Here is a 16,565-nt window from a genome sequence, read left to right on the forward strand (position 1 = left end):
TGTGGGTATTCTGGGTTAGAATAGGTCAAAACTCTCAAATTTCCTCTTTTGGTATTAACCCATGGGGATTCTGGGTTAGAATAGGCCCAAACTCTCAACATTTCCTCTTTTAGTATTAACCCATGAGAATTCTGGGTTAGAATAGGCCCAAACTCTCAACATTTCCTCTTTTGGTATTAACCCATGAGAATTCTGGTTTAGAATAGGTCAAAACTCTCAACATTTCCTCTTTTGGTATTAACATGTGAGGATTCTGGGTTAGAATAGGTCAAAACTCTCAACATTTCCTCTTTTGATATTAACCCATGGAGATTCCAGGTTAGAATAGGTCAAAACTCTCAACATTTCCTCTTTTGGTATTAACCCATGGAGATTCCAGGTTAGAATAGGTCAAAACTCTCAACATTTCCTCTTTTGGTATTAACATGTGAGGATTCTGGGTTAGAATAGGTCAAAACTCTCAACGTTTCCTCTTTTGGTATTAACCCATGGAGATTGCAGGTTTGAAGAGGTCAAAACTCTCAACATTTCCTCTTTTTTTATTAACACATGGGGATTCTGGTTTAAATAGGTCCCAATCTACCTATGTTGGTCATAATAGGCAACCAATTAGATCGGGTTGTCATGCTCTGTGACTTTGTTTTGGGCATGGTTGGCCCAGTTGTTCCAAGCTGCTTCCCTTTACCATATCAGAATCCAATAATTCTTCATTAAATGCAAGAATCTGCCTTGGTTTGCCTGCATTATACCCGTGGAAAATGTCCACAATCAGCTGTCACTCAGCTGTATAACTGAAAACCTATTCAAAGCACTGTTTGAATCAAGCTTCGTCATTCTCTCATTCCCAAGGGTTGAGCAATTGATGAACAGATTCTGGGATTCTGGATTAAAATTAATATTCTCCTTTTGTGAATCATTTTATCATGGAAAGACATATATAAATCAGGAATTGTCCTGCTCTCTCCACTTCCTGTCCAGAAAACTCTCAGTAATAATTTTTGGGGTCCAAGGCATGAACACAGCCATCTTCAATTTCACATACCGTATTTGACGTGATAAGCGCCCCACTCTAATAAGCACCCACGGCAATATTTGCTAATATATTGGCAAGTCAACAATCCCAATTAGCACCCTTTTCGATTGATCAATGTACACAAGACTTAAATTTATTTGTGTATAATATGCACTCGATCATGTGTTATATGCACCCTTAATTATGGGCAATTAAACTCTGGAAAAATATATCTGTTGTATATAAACATTTCAGGCTGTCAGCATAACCACGAAATTAACGATCTTTCAACTCTGTTTTTATTTCACCAAAATAATATTCTAATAAGAGCCCCCTATTTCTAATTTTGATAGTGCACTGGGCGCTTATTATGTAGAATACGGTAATATCCAAGAATTTTACTATCATCATTGCACATGGTCAAAATCCTTATCAGTCCAGTTAAAGTGATGTAATGATGCTGTGATTTACTTTGCCAGTCCTGACTTAGTATTTATTCAGATGCTGCAAGATTCCACACATCTATCCCCACATTTACAGCTGCCAAGATACGGTCCCGGGCAATGTCGGCAGGCGTGACAGGTCGGCGGCCGGTGGTGCCTGGAAGTCGGGGGACATCAGCCGGGGGTATGTGGCCCCCCCAGATCACGTGGCCGGGTAACCGCAGCCCGACACCCGTTGGGGACAACCTCCTCAACAACTTGGACTATAAGAAGATGCAGAGACCCAAGACTGTAAGTCCCCAACATAGTACAGACTTATTACAGTGCAGCTAGAGGCCTAGTGATGTGATGTGGGTGAACTTGCAAGTGTAGATGATCACTGTCATTACTTCCCGGGTTTGTAATCACTACGTTCTTCAATCACATGTGAATACATACAATGATGTGCTGTGTGGTAGTGACGTATATCTACTTTTAGGTCGCTAGTGAAATGACACCTTTTATACCTCATACACATCCTTTGTCCAAAATTCTTTACATCAATATTGAGCGAATCCTACCATTGCGGCAGTGCACAGAGCGGACGGCCACTCAGATATAGCACATGTTGCACACGTCATTAAGCAATGAAAATTACTCCTTGCTGTGATACCCGTGAAGATCTGGGTGGTCAGGCTCGCTGAGTTGGTTAATGCATGTCATTGTATCCCAATTGCACAGATCGATGCTCATGATATCAATCACTGGATTGTCTGGTCCAGCCTCGATTATTTACAGACCACTGTCATATAGCTGAAATATTGCTGAGTGCGGCGTTAAACAACAAACCAACCCTTGCTGTGATGTAAGCTGAGTGTTCATTGGTCATCCCTATCAAGTGAACCAGGCTTTTGTTTGGTTCGTTGGTTGAAAATGGCGACTACCAGTGAGTGAGTGAGTTGGGTTTAACGCCGCTTTTAACAGTATTCCAGTCATATCACGGTGTGTCAGCTTAATGTGGGAGGAAGGCCCGAAGTGATGCAGGTCTCAGACGTTTACCACTTCGGTGAAACCCACGAGCACGGGTATGATGCTGACAAACCCAGAAACATAATCAGGGCAAACTGGGATTTGAACCCAAGATCATAGGTGTCTGGCATGCCCAAGGGACGCAACTCTGCACAGCGAATCGCGGCGCCTTAGACGACTGGGCCACCCGTGCCCCCACGACTACCAGTGAACTATAAGATGTATATGCACAAGGATGTATAGAGGATGTGATGGAGGAATGCAGTGTATACAAACCTGTGAAGGACTGATGAAGGTAGATGATAAGCTATGTGATGCTTACTGGTAAACAGAGAAGAGATGATCGGTGTTGTCACCCCGATGAATATCACTGATTAGCACTGTCCATTTGCAGGAGTTATTGGTATTATATACTCACCGCCAAAAGAAACAAACCATAGAAACATATAGAGAAGTATGTTCGTTAAGAAGAAATGATTCTGTACCTCTTAATGACAAACTAACAATCAGTCAAGTGTAACCACAGAGTGTCTTTATTCCTATCATTGTGAACAATGGTGTGTGCACATTATACCAAAATTACTTCGTGATTTGGCCAAGGGCACAGTAAGGTCTGAAAAAATGGAGAATGTGCACCCCCTCTAAAACGTGCATGGTTTGTGTGTTCTCTGTGAGAGTGATGCTGTCACCTGTAGCAGTATTATGCACATGGCTGTCGGGAGTGTATATTGCACACAGAACTACTTGTATTGGTATCATCCATTGGTGCCCACTGTTCACAAATACCTCTGTGCATCTTCATCACATCTGGTTACCAGTAGTGATTAGCTTACAAAATGTTGACTGATATTCCATCTATGAATCAAGATTTCTTTTTCATTTATTGAAATTAACCTGTGTAGGTACTGGTATGAAATTAGGACATGTTTAATATTTGATTTACAGAAAAAAATATATTTCTGATTTCACCCCTTTTGGAAAATCAGAAAATGACAGGAAAGAGTTTAACATTCTACAAATTTTAACCAGTCCTAGATTGTATTCGTAACAAGACATAAGCATGTGTGTGCATGGTCACCTCTATATCAGTGTTGTGGAGTCCCTGCGTCATACAGTGTTCTATGTTCTAGCTAAACTGATAGTTGGGTGTTGCTTACAAGCATGCACAAGATAATTCAATATTTTGACCTATCGAATTTTATCGAGTCGATAAATGGATGTAAGACATTTGTTAATAAAACAAAAAAGAAAGACTAAGAATTCTACAAGTTTTTAAGGCTAGATTTGGTTGATTTATTGTTTTATATTTTGTTATTAACAAACTACCTGAAGATTAAAGGGAAAGTTAATTAAAAGATCTTTTCTTAAAAAAGGGACTAAACCTATTACTGCATTATGCCTATTATGTATTTTCTTATGTATAACACCCATAAAAAATGGAATTCATATTTTGCTTTCCTTCTCACAGGCAAATTGTCAATCTTGATACATTTTGAGATAGATGCTTACTTGAGGAACTTATTTCCAATTACAGAATTTTTCTATTTTTTAAATGTCCAGTGAGAGCAGGTAGTTATGGAAAACAAGCAGTTAGTTTGGTCTGAAATATGAGATTTTCAGCTTTTCAAAGAGGAATAATTGCAATTTGCAAAAGCCTACAGTGCAGCCTTGTATATCCAGACTATTCACCAGTCATCTGGATAGTGCGGTTTCCATAGTAACAAGGTTTGGACCAGTGAGATATGTATCATGGTTAACATTTATACTAAGTTATTCTATAATAATTAGATCCACATCAAGTGCTTTTATGAGTTATCATGGTGTAATATTTATACATCATTTCATATAATTATAGTTTAGCAAGTAATACTTATCATCAGGTAAAATGTATATATAAAATATCAGTAGTTTCAGTTATAGCTTTTTAGATAGATGCTAGCCTAAGGTAATGGGACCGCATCTCCTAGACATACTATTCAATAAAACAAGAGTTACTTACTTACTTACTTTGGAGATTTAACGTGCGCTTTCCGACTGATGAGTATTTCGCACACGGGCCCGGCCAGGCCATTTAATGTGTTTCCGAAAGGGGCGAAAGTGGTCTGTGCAACCCAAGAGGGGGGTTTAGGGGTTGCTTATATAGAATTTGGGAATTTTGAGATTTGGAATAGATGCCGATGGGGTTGGGGAGGAGAACTAAGGGAGCTGGGTATGGTGGATGTTTGTTTGTTTATGTGATTTTGATTTGGTAGGTTATTGTGTTTTTAGATGTGTTTTATTAGTTCCGTTTTATTAAGAATACGCCTAAGCCCTTGAAGTTTTCTAGTTTATTTTGTGGGTTTAGTATTGCTTCTAGAGTGAGAGCCTTGTTTAGATTGAGGGTGGTTTGTAATGCGGTTCGATGTGTTAGGTAGTGTGTGCAGTGGATGAGTGCGTGTTCTGGGGTTTCTGGTTGTTTGCAGTGTGGGCAGTTAGCTGTAGTGTGTTTTTTTATTTTTTTTAGGTGGTTATTTAGGTTGGTGTGTCCTGTTTGGAGTTTAGTGATTACTCTGTCGATTTTTTTTGATGGATGGAGAATTTTGGTTTGGTTAGTGGTTTGCTGAGCACTTTTTTGATTTTGCTATTTGAGTTTAGATATAGGTTATGCCATTTTTTTGTGATTTTTTGCTTGTTTACACTTTTAATTTCTGATTTTGAGATGGGTAAGTTTAAGCTAATTTCTGGGATTTTGAGGGATAGTTTAGCTGCTTTATCGGCGTTTTCATTACCGTATATTCCTACGTGGGCAGGTATCCACAAGAAGATTATGTGTTTGCCTGCCTTAGTTAGGTCGTTGGAGCTTTGATTTATTAATTTAGGTCGGTTTTGGGTATTTTTGTTTTGGAGGGATTGCAGTCCACTTAGGGAGTCGGTAAGTATTAGGATTTTATTGTGGTTTTTGGATTCTTGATTATGGAGGGCTGAGGCCATGCCCATTAGTTCTGCCATGAATATTGATTGGTTGTTTGGGAGACGGAAGGATTGTGTGGTTTTAGTTGGTTGTGTGGTATGGACTCCGAAACCTGTGTGTTTGGAGGTCGGATCTGAGGATCCGTCCGTGTAAATGTGACACCAATTTGGCCAATTTTCGTGTATGTATGCTAGTGTGGTAGTTTAAGCTATGTTTGGGTCGGTTTGTTTATTTATTTGGCTAGCTAGTGTTGTGTCTATTTTGGGTATTTTAAGTTTAGGGGTGAAGATATTTGATTGTTTGCAGTTTTGTTTAAGATTTTTAATTTGGTGTTCATTTAGGTAGTTTGTTATTGTTAACAAGAGTTACGTCTACATAGTTTAATTGATTTGAAGCTTTTAGATAAATGCTAGCCTAAGGTATCAAGATCCCATCTCCCAGACAAAAGATATGTCTAACTAGTTTCAGTTATAGCTTTTTAGATAGATGCTAGCCTAAGGTAATGGGACCGCATCTCCTAGACATACTATTCAATAAAACAAGAGTTACGTCTACATAGTTTAATTGATTTGAAGCTTTTAGATAAATGCTAGCCTAAGGTATCAAGATCCCATCTCCCAGACAAAAGATATGTCTAACTAGTTTCAGTTATACCTTTTTAGATAGATGCTAGCCTAAGGTAACGAGAGCGCATCTCCTAGACGTACTATTCAATAAAACAAGAGTTACGTCTACATAGTTTAATTGATTTGTATGTCTAGGAGATGCGGTCCAATTACCTTAGGCTAGCATCTATCTAAAAAGCTATAACTGAAACTACTGATATTTTATATATACATTTTACCTGATGATAAGTATTACTTGCTAAACTATAATTATATGAAATGATGTACAGTATAAATATTACACCATGATAACTCATAAAAGCACTTGATGTGGATCTAATTATTATAGGATAACTTAGTATAAATGTTAACCATGATATATGTATACACTGACCTTCACCTTCAGTCAACACAACAGTCATTGATATGTACATGAATATTCCTGATGTCATATTCAACCTTATCAGTGCTTATTTATTATCAGAAATTTATTTTGGCATATATTGAAGGTGTATTTACATAGAAGATTATATTTGTGCATATCATGACATAATACATTATCCAACATATAAACTTTTGACAAGGGTATTCATTCCATCATCAAGGAAACAAAAAAAACTCAAAACATTTAGACATTTTAGTCAATTAAAATAACTGTGTCTTGAAAACTTGTATAGAACATCATACTCTTTTGCATGTTCCTCTTATGTATACTGGTAACTTTGGATATCAATACACAAACTTTCAATAAAATACTTTCCTCATGGACCTCGTGGGTATTCGAGGTTAGAAAAGACTCCAAGCAACCTATGCTGGTCATAAGAGGTGACGACCCGTGAAGGTAAGGGGTAGAATAGGTCTTCAGCAACCCATACTTGCCGTAAAAGGCGACTATGCTTGTCATAAAAAGCGACTAACGGGATCGGGTGGTCAGGATCGCTGACTTGGTTGATACATGTCATCGATCCCAATTGCGTGGATCGATCTCATGATGTCAATAACTGGATTGTCTGGTCCAGACTCGACTGTTTTACAGACCGCCATCATAGAGCTAGAATATTGCTGAGTGCGGCGTTAAACAACAAACAAACATAATTAAGAGGTGACCCACTGGATCAGGGCACATTTGCACAAAGCGATCTTGGTGCTAAGATGATCGTAACTCCCATACTTTAACATAGGCTTACGATGGTCCTAGCTCTAAGATTGCTTTGTGCAAGTGGGCCCAGGTGGTCAGACCTTGACACTTAATTGATAGTGTGTCATCGTACCCCAAGGGTGTGGATCGGTGCTCACAATATTGATCACTGGATTGTCTTTGCCAGACTTAATTATTTACAGGCTGCCTTCATATATAAGTAAGAGATTATAGCTGGAACATTGCTGAGTGTTGCTGCCTAATGTGGGATACAATCATGTTTCCGGCTAATTAAGTTAGAGCAGCTTTAGTAAAACATTTACCAAAAATGTATTATTTTGTTGTAAGGTTCAACTTACAAAGTTCAAGTAATTTGCAAAATTTAGCCTTGTCAAAAATTGTTTCTGATAAAATCAAAGTCAATATCAAATCCAATTTGGTACATGAAACAGTACTGATAAGAGCTGAATCTGACGTAACTCATCTAATTAAGCAACAATATATTTACTGTTGTGCTAATCTTCCAGTTAATGAGAGCCAAGGTGAGAAATAGTCTTCCTCCCACCCCTATTTCAGTTTTATGCACGCTACATGACCTGACCTCACCTGACCTGCATGTGTTGGGTCATGACCTGACCTCACCTGACCTGCATGTGTTGGGTCATGACCTATCTGTCTGTGTGTCTATATATTGTCGCACCAGGAGCCGTTGCTGATATCATCACTTTTAAATCCGAAATTATGACAAATGATTGCTTTTTGGGGTGTTATTGTTTTTCAAATCTCCTGGTGTGACAGTGGGTTTTGTTGTGCTGTGGTGTGGTGTGACGATTCTTGGCATGTTGATGATCCTATGTTTAATATACACTATCAGGAAGATCTTGTGAATCACAAACATTTTGGTCTTTATTCTCATTTAGGATATTGTGTCATTTCATGAAAAAAATTGCTATCAGATCTAAAAAAATACAGAACACAAATCAACTTAAACCAAAACTGACAATTCTTTTAGCATTTGGAAAAATGACTGTTACAAAAAACTCTTATATCTAATCATCAAATCCATCTTTGAAGTTGAGCCAAACACACAAGATTTTCTGACATAGTTATTTGTATACAGAGAGATATAGATGTGTCTGATTTTATTATCCATTATAAAACCTTTGATGCTACCAAAAAGAAGTTAAGGACTACCCGATTCTAAAGAATTGGGGGGGTCCTTAACTTATATTGAGTAGTATACCTCCACCTCACTGTAGATATGTGTCCAGTAGAATGGTTTCACTGGACTATATTAGTTAGTCTATGTTAGTTATCACAAGTTTTTTTCAGTTGTTAATCTAATTTGATTTCAGTTGTTTCCCTCCATTCGCTGAAGGTAACAGTGATAGACGTGTAGAATGTTTCATGTTCAGGATGATATGATTAATACAGGGGTTGTTGTTTTTGTTTTTGTAGGAGTAGTGATGTGTGGTTTAACTTTTCACAACACAATGAAAATGACATGTTACTTGTTTTATATGATAATGTTTACATTCGTTTTTTCATAAAATATTAATGTTTTGTGGTATGTTAGTCAATAATAATTACTTCCTATTAGCTCTTGTGAAATAGTTTTTGATTAAATGAATAGATATAACAAATGGTTACTGGGGATAGAGGACAAACTTTACCCTCTATCTACTTCCCTAATTCTGAGTGAGTGAGTTCGGTTTAATGCTGCTTTGAACAGTATTCCAGTTATAGCACAGTGTGTCAGCTTAATGTTGGAGGAAAGCCTGAAGTGATGCAGGTCTCAGACGTTTCCTACTTTGGTGAAACCCACGAGCACGGGTTTGGTGCTGACAAACCTTGAAACATAATCAGGGTAAACCGGGATTCGTACCCACAACCATAGGTCTCTGGCATACCCAAAGGACGCACAGTGAATTGTGATGCCTTACACAACTGGGCCCCCCATGCCCCCCTCTCTCTTGCTGTGATGTAATTAAACATATGATAATGCATCAGGATTCCAGATTGCAGTAGGTCCCCCGCAACCTTTTCTGGTCATAAGAAGCGACTCAATGGATCAGGTTGATATGGCCTGTCCTAATACCGGGCTGTGGGGATCGCTGCTCACAATATCGATCACTGGATTGTGTGGTTAAGACTTGATTATATACAGACCGCCATCACATAGCTGGAATATTCGGGTGTTAAACAACAAACAAACAAAGCAGTATCTACATGGGATGCTGCTATCCCCCCTCCCAAGCCCTAGGCCAAACTCCAGTCACAACCAAGAAACCATGAATATTCCGGGTAGGAATAGAGGTCCCCAGCAACCTATGCTGGCCATCATAAGAGGCGACAAAGTGGATCCGGTGTTTAGGATCTTTGACTTGGCATGTCATTGTTCCCAACAGCATCGATTGATGCTCATGAGGTCAATCACTGGATTGTCTGATCCAGTGATTATTAATAGGTCGCTGTCATATTGCTGGAATATTGCTGAGTGTGGCATTTACCACAACCAATACGGTGCATTCGTACACTGCTGTCATTTGTTTCTGAGGATGACCAGATATTGCAAGATTGACTCAATCATGAGACTGAATAGAATATTGCAGTAACTTTGTTTGTTTGTTTGTTGTTTAACGCCGCACTCAGCAATATTCCCACTATATGACAGCGGTCTGTAAGTAATCGAGCCTGGACCAAACAATCCAGTGTTTGACAACATGAGCATCGATCCATGCAATCGATGACATACATCAACCCAAGTCAGCGAGCCTGACCACCCGATCCCATTAGTTGCCTCTTACAAAAAGCATAGTCGCCTTTTACGGCAAGCATGGGTTGCTGAAGACCTATTCTACCCCGGATCTTCAAGGGTCTTGCAATAGCTGCAGCGTGTGATCTTTATTGAATGACCTATTTCAGTCAGTTGTAGTGTGTATGTTTAGTAAGTGAGCTAAACAGGTAATGGGGTAGAGTGTGCTATGCTGATAATGACAACATTCCCTACACGTGTGTGTTTGAGCCGGGACGCAGCTGGTCACCATAATGCTTACAGCTGCAGCTGGTGCTTACATCTCAGAAATTAAAAACCCATTTGTTTTGTTTTATTTTTCATCTTTTACCTTTTGTGTGTTGTAATAATTATTTTTTGATGAAGACATGTTTGATAAGGATTTCCTTAGGCATGCATTTTAATCAAGTTTTTTTTTTCAATGTCAAAACTTGTAAAGTTTTGTTTTTTATTTATTCTTTTTTGCTCATTTATGGGTGTAGGCTGTTGTTGGGATATTTAAAAAGTATAATTTTTACTTACCTTTGAGAATTACCGATCATAATTGCTGCCAATCTCAATTAAAATCAGATCTAAGTTCTCGCTGCTGCTAAACAAAGACGAACTTTGACTGACTACTGAAACGACTAACAAGAAGCCAACATCAGCCAATAAGAAAGCAGCTCTCTAGAGTTTTACGGCACTAGTTTCAACCTGGCAACTTCCATTTCAGACTACACTTGAAAAATATGTTGACACAGTTCTCGATTGAAATTTTGAAAACTGAACAAACGAACATTTCGGAATGTCTAATAAATGGTTGGGATTGTATGGCAATGCTCTCACATACTGTGTAATGCTTCCTCCATTCAAATGTTTATCCCACGGAAGTGATGGACGATTATTTTGACTGATGGGTCGTAACTGATGTTCGCAATACCCCATGTTAACGTTTTCGAGGTTGCATGATTAGAAAACACATTTTGACTGTCACTTTCATGATCTGGTAAGCGACGCTTTGATTGGTCGGATGAAAGGTCATTCTGACATGACCCTTAATGGGATGTCTGTTACGTATTGATGGCTTGAGAGTTACCTCCCTTACTGTACGCACATATGTATTACATCACTGTTGGAGTTGTCTGATGGTGTTCTTGAAGCTGAGGAGTAAATCCAATGACCAACCACTTCTATCTGTTATAACTTGATAGTTATGAAGTCTAAATGAACACTTAACAATTTCCTCAGATCTTTGTTTAGCAATAGCAAGAACTAAGTTCTGATTTTAATGAGATTGAATTGCTGCTTTTGATCATATCAATCATTTGGCTTCATTCAGACACATGAATACATTGCTTTTCTTGGCCCTACGAAACATATTGCTGCATTGGAACACATCAGTCATATTGCTGTGTTCAGACAAGTCAATCTTACTACTGTGTTCAGACATGTCAATCTTATTGCTGCTTTTTCAGCTTACCAGTCATATTGCTGCTTCAACAGGTGCCTTGCATGTTGCAGGTGGGCGGACGATTACGCAGTCGGATTGCTGAACAGTTGCTGAACGAGTTCGAAAGCGACCACCATCAAACCATCGTCCAGTTGGAGGAACTACAGCTGGGGGATGGAAGACCATAGGGGACATAACTTTGACTATGTATGACAGGCCATCAGGGCCATGATCTATGTGTGTGCTATGGTAGAACAGGGTGTTACACCATCATAGAAGAAGTCTAATTGTACAGGGTGTGTACGAAGTCTCTGGGCTGAGGTGGGCTTGTGGTTGTTGTAAGTTGCGATAATGTTACAATAATATTACAATAAAGTTACAAATCGGGTGATTTAGATCCATGTAAGAGACAAGAGTACCAACTACCACACAATCTACATCCTGGATTTACATCGCGCGATTTTGATTGGACTATGCATAGACTCGTTAGTCCAGCCAAGATGTAACTCCATAATTCCAGCCTAGTTCGGCAAGGGTGGAAACTGGACTTTTATATTCAGGTAACTCCCTTGCCTCGGGAAGATGTACATTGCCCCTCTCAGAGGCTTGTGTTTTGTAGGCTGTGTTCCCTCAGTGGAAGGAGTGGCATGGCATAGGTGAATCTCAGCTTTATGATTTAGCTGATGGTGTTTAAACTGCAGTCATATAGATTGTGTGCTGTATATGGTGTACTCCTTTCAACTCCAATTCTGAAACGCTCTCTAGAGTACACATCACAGGATATACAGGTCACAGGCTATTCAATATCACTGGAAACTTTGATTAAATTAAATCAATCATACCTTGCGTCTCGTCAAGGAGACACTTTCAATATCATTGACCTAATTTATGTTTAGTACTGACACTGAAAGTCTTAAAGTTGACTTGCTTGTGAATGTAGTAGCTGCAATTCATCTTGGAAGGTGACAGAATTTCTGCTAATGCTTGTCGCTCTCATTAAACTGTCATCACTGTGATATTGTATCATGCATCTCTCTGTGTAAATATATTTATAGCTCAGTGCTTCTGTATTTCTTTCAACAGAAGTAATGTCATTTTAACAAACTTTGTACAGATTTGTTATTTGCTAAAATGTTTGAACGCCAAAGGACAGTGTCCATTTTTATGCAGCATTATTCCATTGTCAATTTTACCATTTTTTGAAGTATCAGTTTCTTGATGCAAATCTGTGATACATAGATATGTTTCAATATGTTCCAGGAATATATGAAAACCTTTATTGAATATTAACTGTATTTACACTTTCCAAGTATAAAAAGTGGCAACTCCCATGTTTTTATTCCAACTGTTACTTTGACACTATGTTGTTGTTTTAATCTTTGCAAGTGTTAAGTGGTCATAGACTGAATGAGAATTGTGCACATGGTGTAGTAATGAACAAAGCTCTTGGAACCTTTTGTCTCGAGAACTGTCTGATTATTGTTATTGTTCTGTCTATTTTTTTAGCAGTAATTCTAATATTAAATAGTTGTAGAAAATGGCTCCTAGAGAAGCCACAAGTCTTCAGATCCCTTGAGATTAAACATGCTCATGAAACCCTAGAACTATAAGTGTCATTTTAACCACTTGCACTCAAGGAGCCTCAGAGAGCCCTTCATGAGTAAGAAACACTTTGAGTTCCTTGGAGCACATCCTGTGGCATAAGATTCTCCAGGTAGTGTCTTCCATAGCCTCTCTTCAAAAAGTGTGATAGAAAAATACTTTGGATGCAGAGTTGCATCCCTTAGGCATGCCAGGAACCTGTGATCATAGTTTTTAATCCCAGATTTGCCCAGTAATGTTCCTTGGTTTGTGAGCAGATAAAACATGGAAACAAAGCAATTTCCTGTTTTAAATATTTTGATAAGGGCTCTTGGGACTCATATTTATGATCCCTCTCTGAAAACTTTAAGCATGGTTTTTGGAAAGACTTATTAATTTCCCTTTATTAAAAATTTGATGGAATAAAGGACCCTTTCAATTCACTTTCAATATCACTCTTTGAATACTTAACATGTGGCACCAACTTAACTTGTTTGTGTGCTGTACAATATGACTGTGCCTATCAAATCTGTGATACAGTCTGCTCATTGCTAATGTGTATGTGCAACATGTCAGTTTGTGATTTGAATATGATTGATTACTTTTTCTCAACTCTTTAAATTTGTTATTGTTTGAGAATATCTAAAACTCCCTATCTACCATACGTTCCTGAAGTTCTATCTCAGCCTTCACACATGATGTTGACAAGACGGTGTTCAGCTAGACGAGTGTTCATCATTGGTCATGCTTTGTTCATCTCGTTCCCTCTGCAATAACTCTATTCCTTTGACTTTGAGCGTTTACCAAAGTTTGATAAAGATATGGTGCATGAGTTTGTCGGATATTTTGATCCATTTATGTCTTTTGATAATTGGAGTTTTGTTGATAAGTTATTCTTTAATTTATTCAGTTAATGTCAAGGTCACCTTGAAAGGTTGTGTCAACAGCAGTGACCCTTGTTTCAGCACCAGACACCATAATCTGTATTTGTTGATTTAAGGCTACTGTCACTAAATCACTGACCCCACGCAGCTATTTCGTCCCACACCCCTCACTGACGGTATTACATGCAGTGTTTGAAATAAGTGCCTGACTGTAGGCCTGTGGCAGGTAGTTGTGGTGTCGGGCCCATAAGTTTCAAATGTGTATGGGTCCTTATGGCCTGCCGTAAATTTACATGTCGATGTATTTATCACAATAAGCTGCAGTTTATTAATGAGGGCCTGAAGAGTTTAGTCAGGGCCTGCAGCTTCTAAAGTCTGTGGGTTCTGGTGGCAGCCTGGCAATTTTTAAATTTCATACTCTGATCATATGCCAAACCTGAAACCAGGTTGGACCTGTTCAACAGAGGTCAATTGAGGTCACTTCTGTTTGCAACTTCATGTATTTGCAATATGATTATACCACTCTTAAAGGTGATTGAAAAGTCCTCATGAATCACACTCCGTCCCTGTATATATGTCAAAAAGGTATTGTTGGTGTATCATATCATGTTGGGAGTCTGATCCGGAACACAATGTTTGAAGGTGCTGAATCTTCTCGGGTAGTGACTGTGCCTATATTCATGTGACAGTTTCAGATTACAGGCAATGGTAGCAACATTATATTCCACAGCCATTACTGCCTCCTTTCAATTTCATTGCATAAAATTTCTGTTTTTTGTTTGCGTTTCTGTGAGTAGTTCCTGTGGCATGTCCACAGTGGGTTCCTGGGTCTCAATAGATGTCCTCTTGCTTGAAAGAGCCTACTAATGAGGTCAGGTGATTATTGTTTTTGAATTTATTCTTATTTTTGTTTAACGCCGCACTCAGCAATATTCCAGCTATATGACAGCGGTCTGGAAATAATCAAGCCTGGAACATACAGTGATTGACATCATGAGCATCGATCCACACAATTGGGATATGATGACATGCATCAACCAAGTCAGCGAGTCTGGCCACCCGATCTCGTTAGTCGCTTCTTACGACAAGCATAGTTGCCTGTTACGGCATGGGTTGCTGAAGTCCTTTCCTAACCCGGATCTTCATGGGTCATCGTTAAGTGAAATTGGGTTTACTGTTATGTGCAAGATTATGCACATGTGTATATATGTGTGTGGCTGCTTGTACTAGTCTGGACTAATGCCCGGTTTATGGTGCTAGCCCACTGAGATACCATGCCACAGTTTAACATGGATACCCCACTCAGACACAGTATACTGACTCCGAGCTGACCAGTCCTTGTCTTATCCCCTTAATGCTGAGGACCAGACAGGGTAACATCAAGTATCATCTTTTAACGTCTTTTGGTATGCCATGGTCAGGGAGCCAATCTCCGGCAGACGCTTTATCCACTACACCACGGGTTGGTGAGCTGGCTAATGAGGATCAGGTGGTGACAAGGCTGACTGTGTGACTGTGCCCCAAAAATGGTGCTTGTGGTCATGCTATCAACCATTTGTTTTATGGCCAAAACATGATTATGTTTATGCTGAAATGATATAGCTTAAATATTGCTGAGTGCTGCATAAAACAAAGTTGACTCATTCACTCTGGGAAATGTGTCCCCATAATATTGAATATAATCTGTGTATTGTTCTGTGCGATTTAACTGTGACATTTCACATTTATTTTATTGTTTTTTGTTGATTTATATTTTAATATACTGAAACACTTTGAAAATGAACATTTGATTTTTTGTAATATTTGGCAAAATGGCCACAAAATTCTAATTAAGATTTCACAACAATGTCGTTTAATGGGTTCAAATCTCATTTTACACAAAAAGTCATATTTTCTGATTTTTGAGAAAAGTTGATTATGCGTTTTCATTGTGTGTCAGTTTATCTATTTATTACATGTGTCATCAAATATTTCTGCAGGTAGGGTTCTGTCTCATTCCTTTTGTAAATATGCCAACAAGAAGTTTGTCCATCACATATTCATAATATAAAGTTCAACACCTTAAACTAATATGTATGCCAAAGAAAAATCTGATGCAGACTTTTAAGTCAAAGGCTTGGAACTGTTGTTGAGGTAATGTTTCATGCTTTGCTTTAAACCCTGTTTGTTTGAAACACACAGATAATGTAACATAAGAATGACCTATATTCTACAAGTTACCAGCTGTTGTCACTATATTTTGGAAGGAACTGTACGATTCTATTCATGCCTTGATTTATACATGTCAAAGAACCATCCAGGTTTACTCAGTATTACACTTTGGTGTATATCTAGTTAACTCAATATTTATGACTTATATGTTATATGTCTTTGAATAGAAGGAAAAAATAAAAATGGTTGCAATAAGCATGTGGTTCAGTATGAGTGTTTATGAATTGCCTGCCTGTAATAAGCCAACAGTTTGGAGAGGGTCAATATGGACTTGCAAAGGCTTGTCTTCCTACATCATAACAAGGAAAACCTGACATTTTGTCAAAGTGTTGTCATGACAGTGTGTCAAAGTGTTGTCATGACAGTGTGTCAAAGTGTTGTCCTGACGGTGTGTCAAAGTGTTGTCATGACGGTGTGTCAGAGTGTTGTCCTGACGGTGTGTCAAAGTGTTGTCCTGACAGTGTGTCAAAGTGTTGTCATGACAGTGTGTCAAAGTGTTGTCATGACAGT

The 16,565-nt window shown here is 38.5% G+C and overlaps 1 protein-coding gene across 2 annotated transcripts in view; it reads left to right on the top strand.

The window, feature by feature from the left end:
• LOC124151794 overlaps positions 1 to 16,250 on the top strand; it is an 84,730-nt gene extending 68,480 nt beyond the window's left edge. The window contains exons 50-52 of one of the 2 annotated variants that reach the window (XM_048401759.1): positions 1,553 to 1,746; positions 7,684 to 7,698; positions 11,451 to 16,250. In XM_048401759.1, coding sequence (XP_048257716.1) covers positions 1,553 to 1,746; positions 7,684 to 7,698; positions 11,451 to 11,567 — 326 coding nt within the window. In that variant the 3' untranslated portion in view covers positions 11,568 to 16,250. The remainder of the gene's footprint in view (positions 1 to 1,552; positions 1,747 to 7,683; positions 7,699 to 11,450) is intronic. The other variant, XM_048401760.1, reaches the window with a different exon arrangement.
• Positions 16,251 to 16,565: the final 315 nt, after the last annotated feature.

This window comes from Haliotis rufescens, unplaced genomic scaffold, assembly GCF_023055435.1.
Source record: "Haliotis rufescens isolate VD_foot unplaced genomic scaffold, xgHalRufe1.0.p SCAF_23, whole genome shotgun sequence".
Lineage (NCBI taxonomy): Eukaryota > Metazoa > Mollusca > Gastropoda > Lepetellida > Haliotidae > Haliotis > Haliotis rufescens.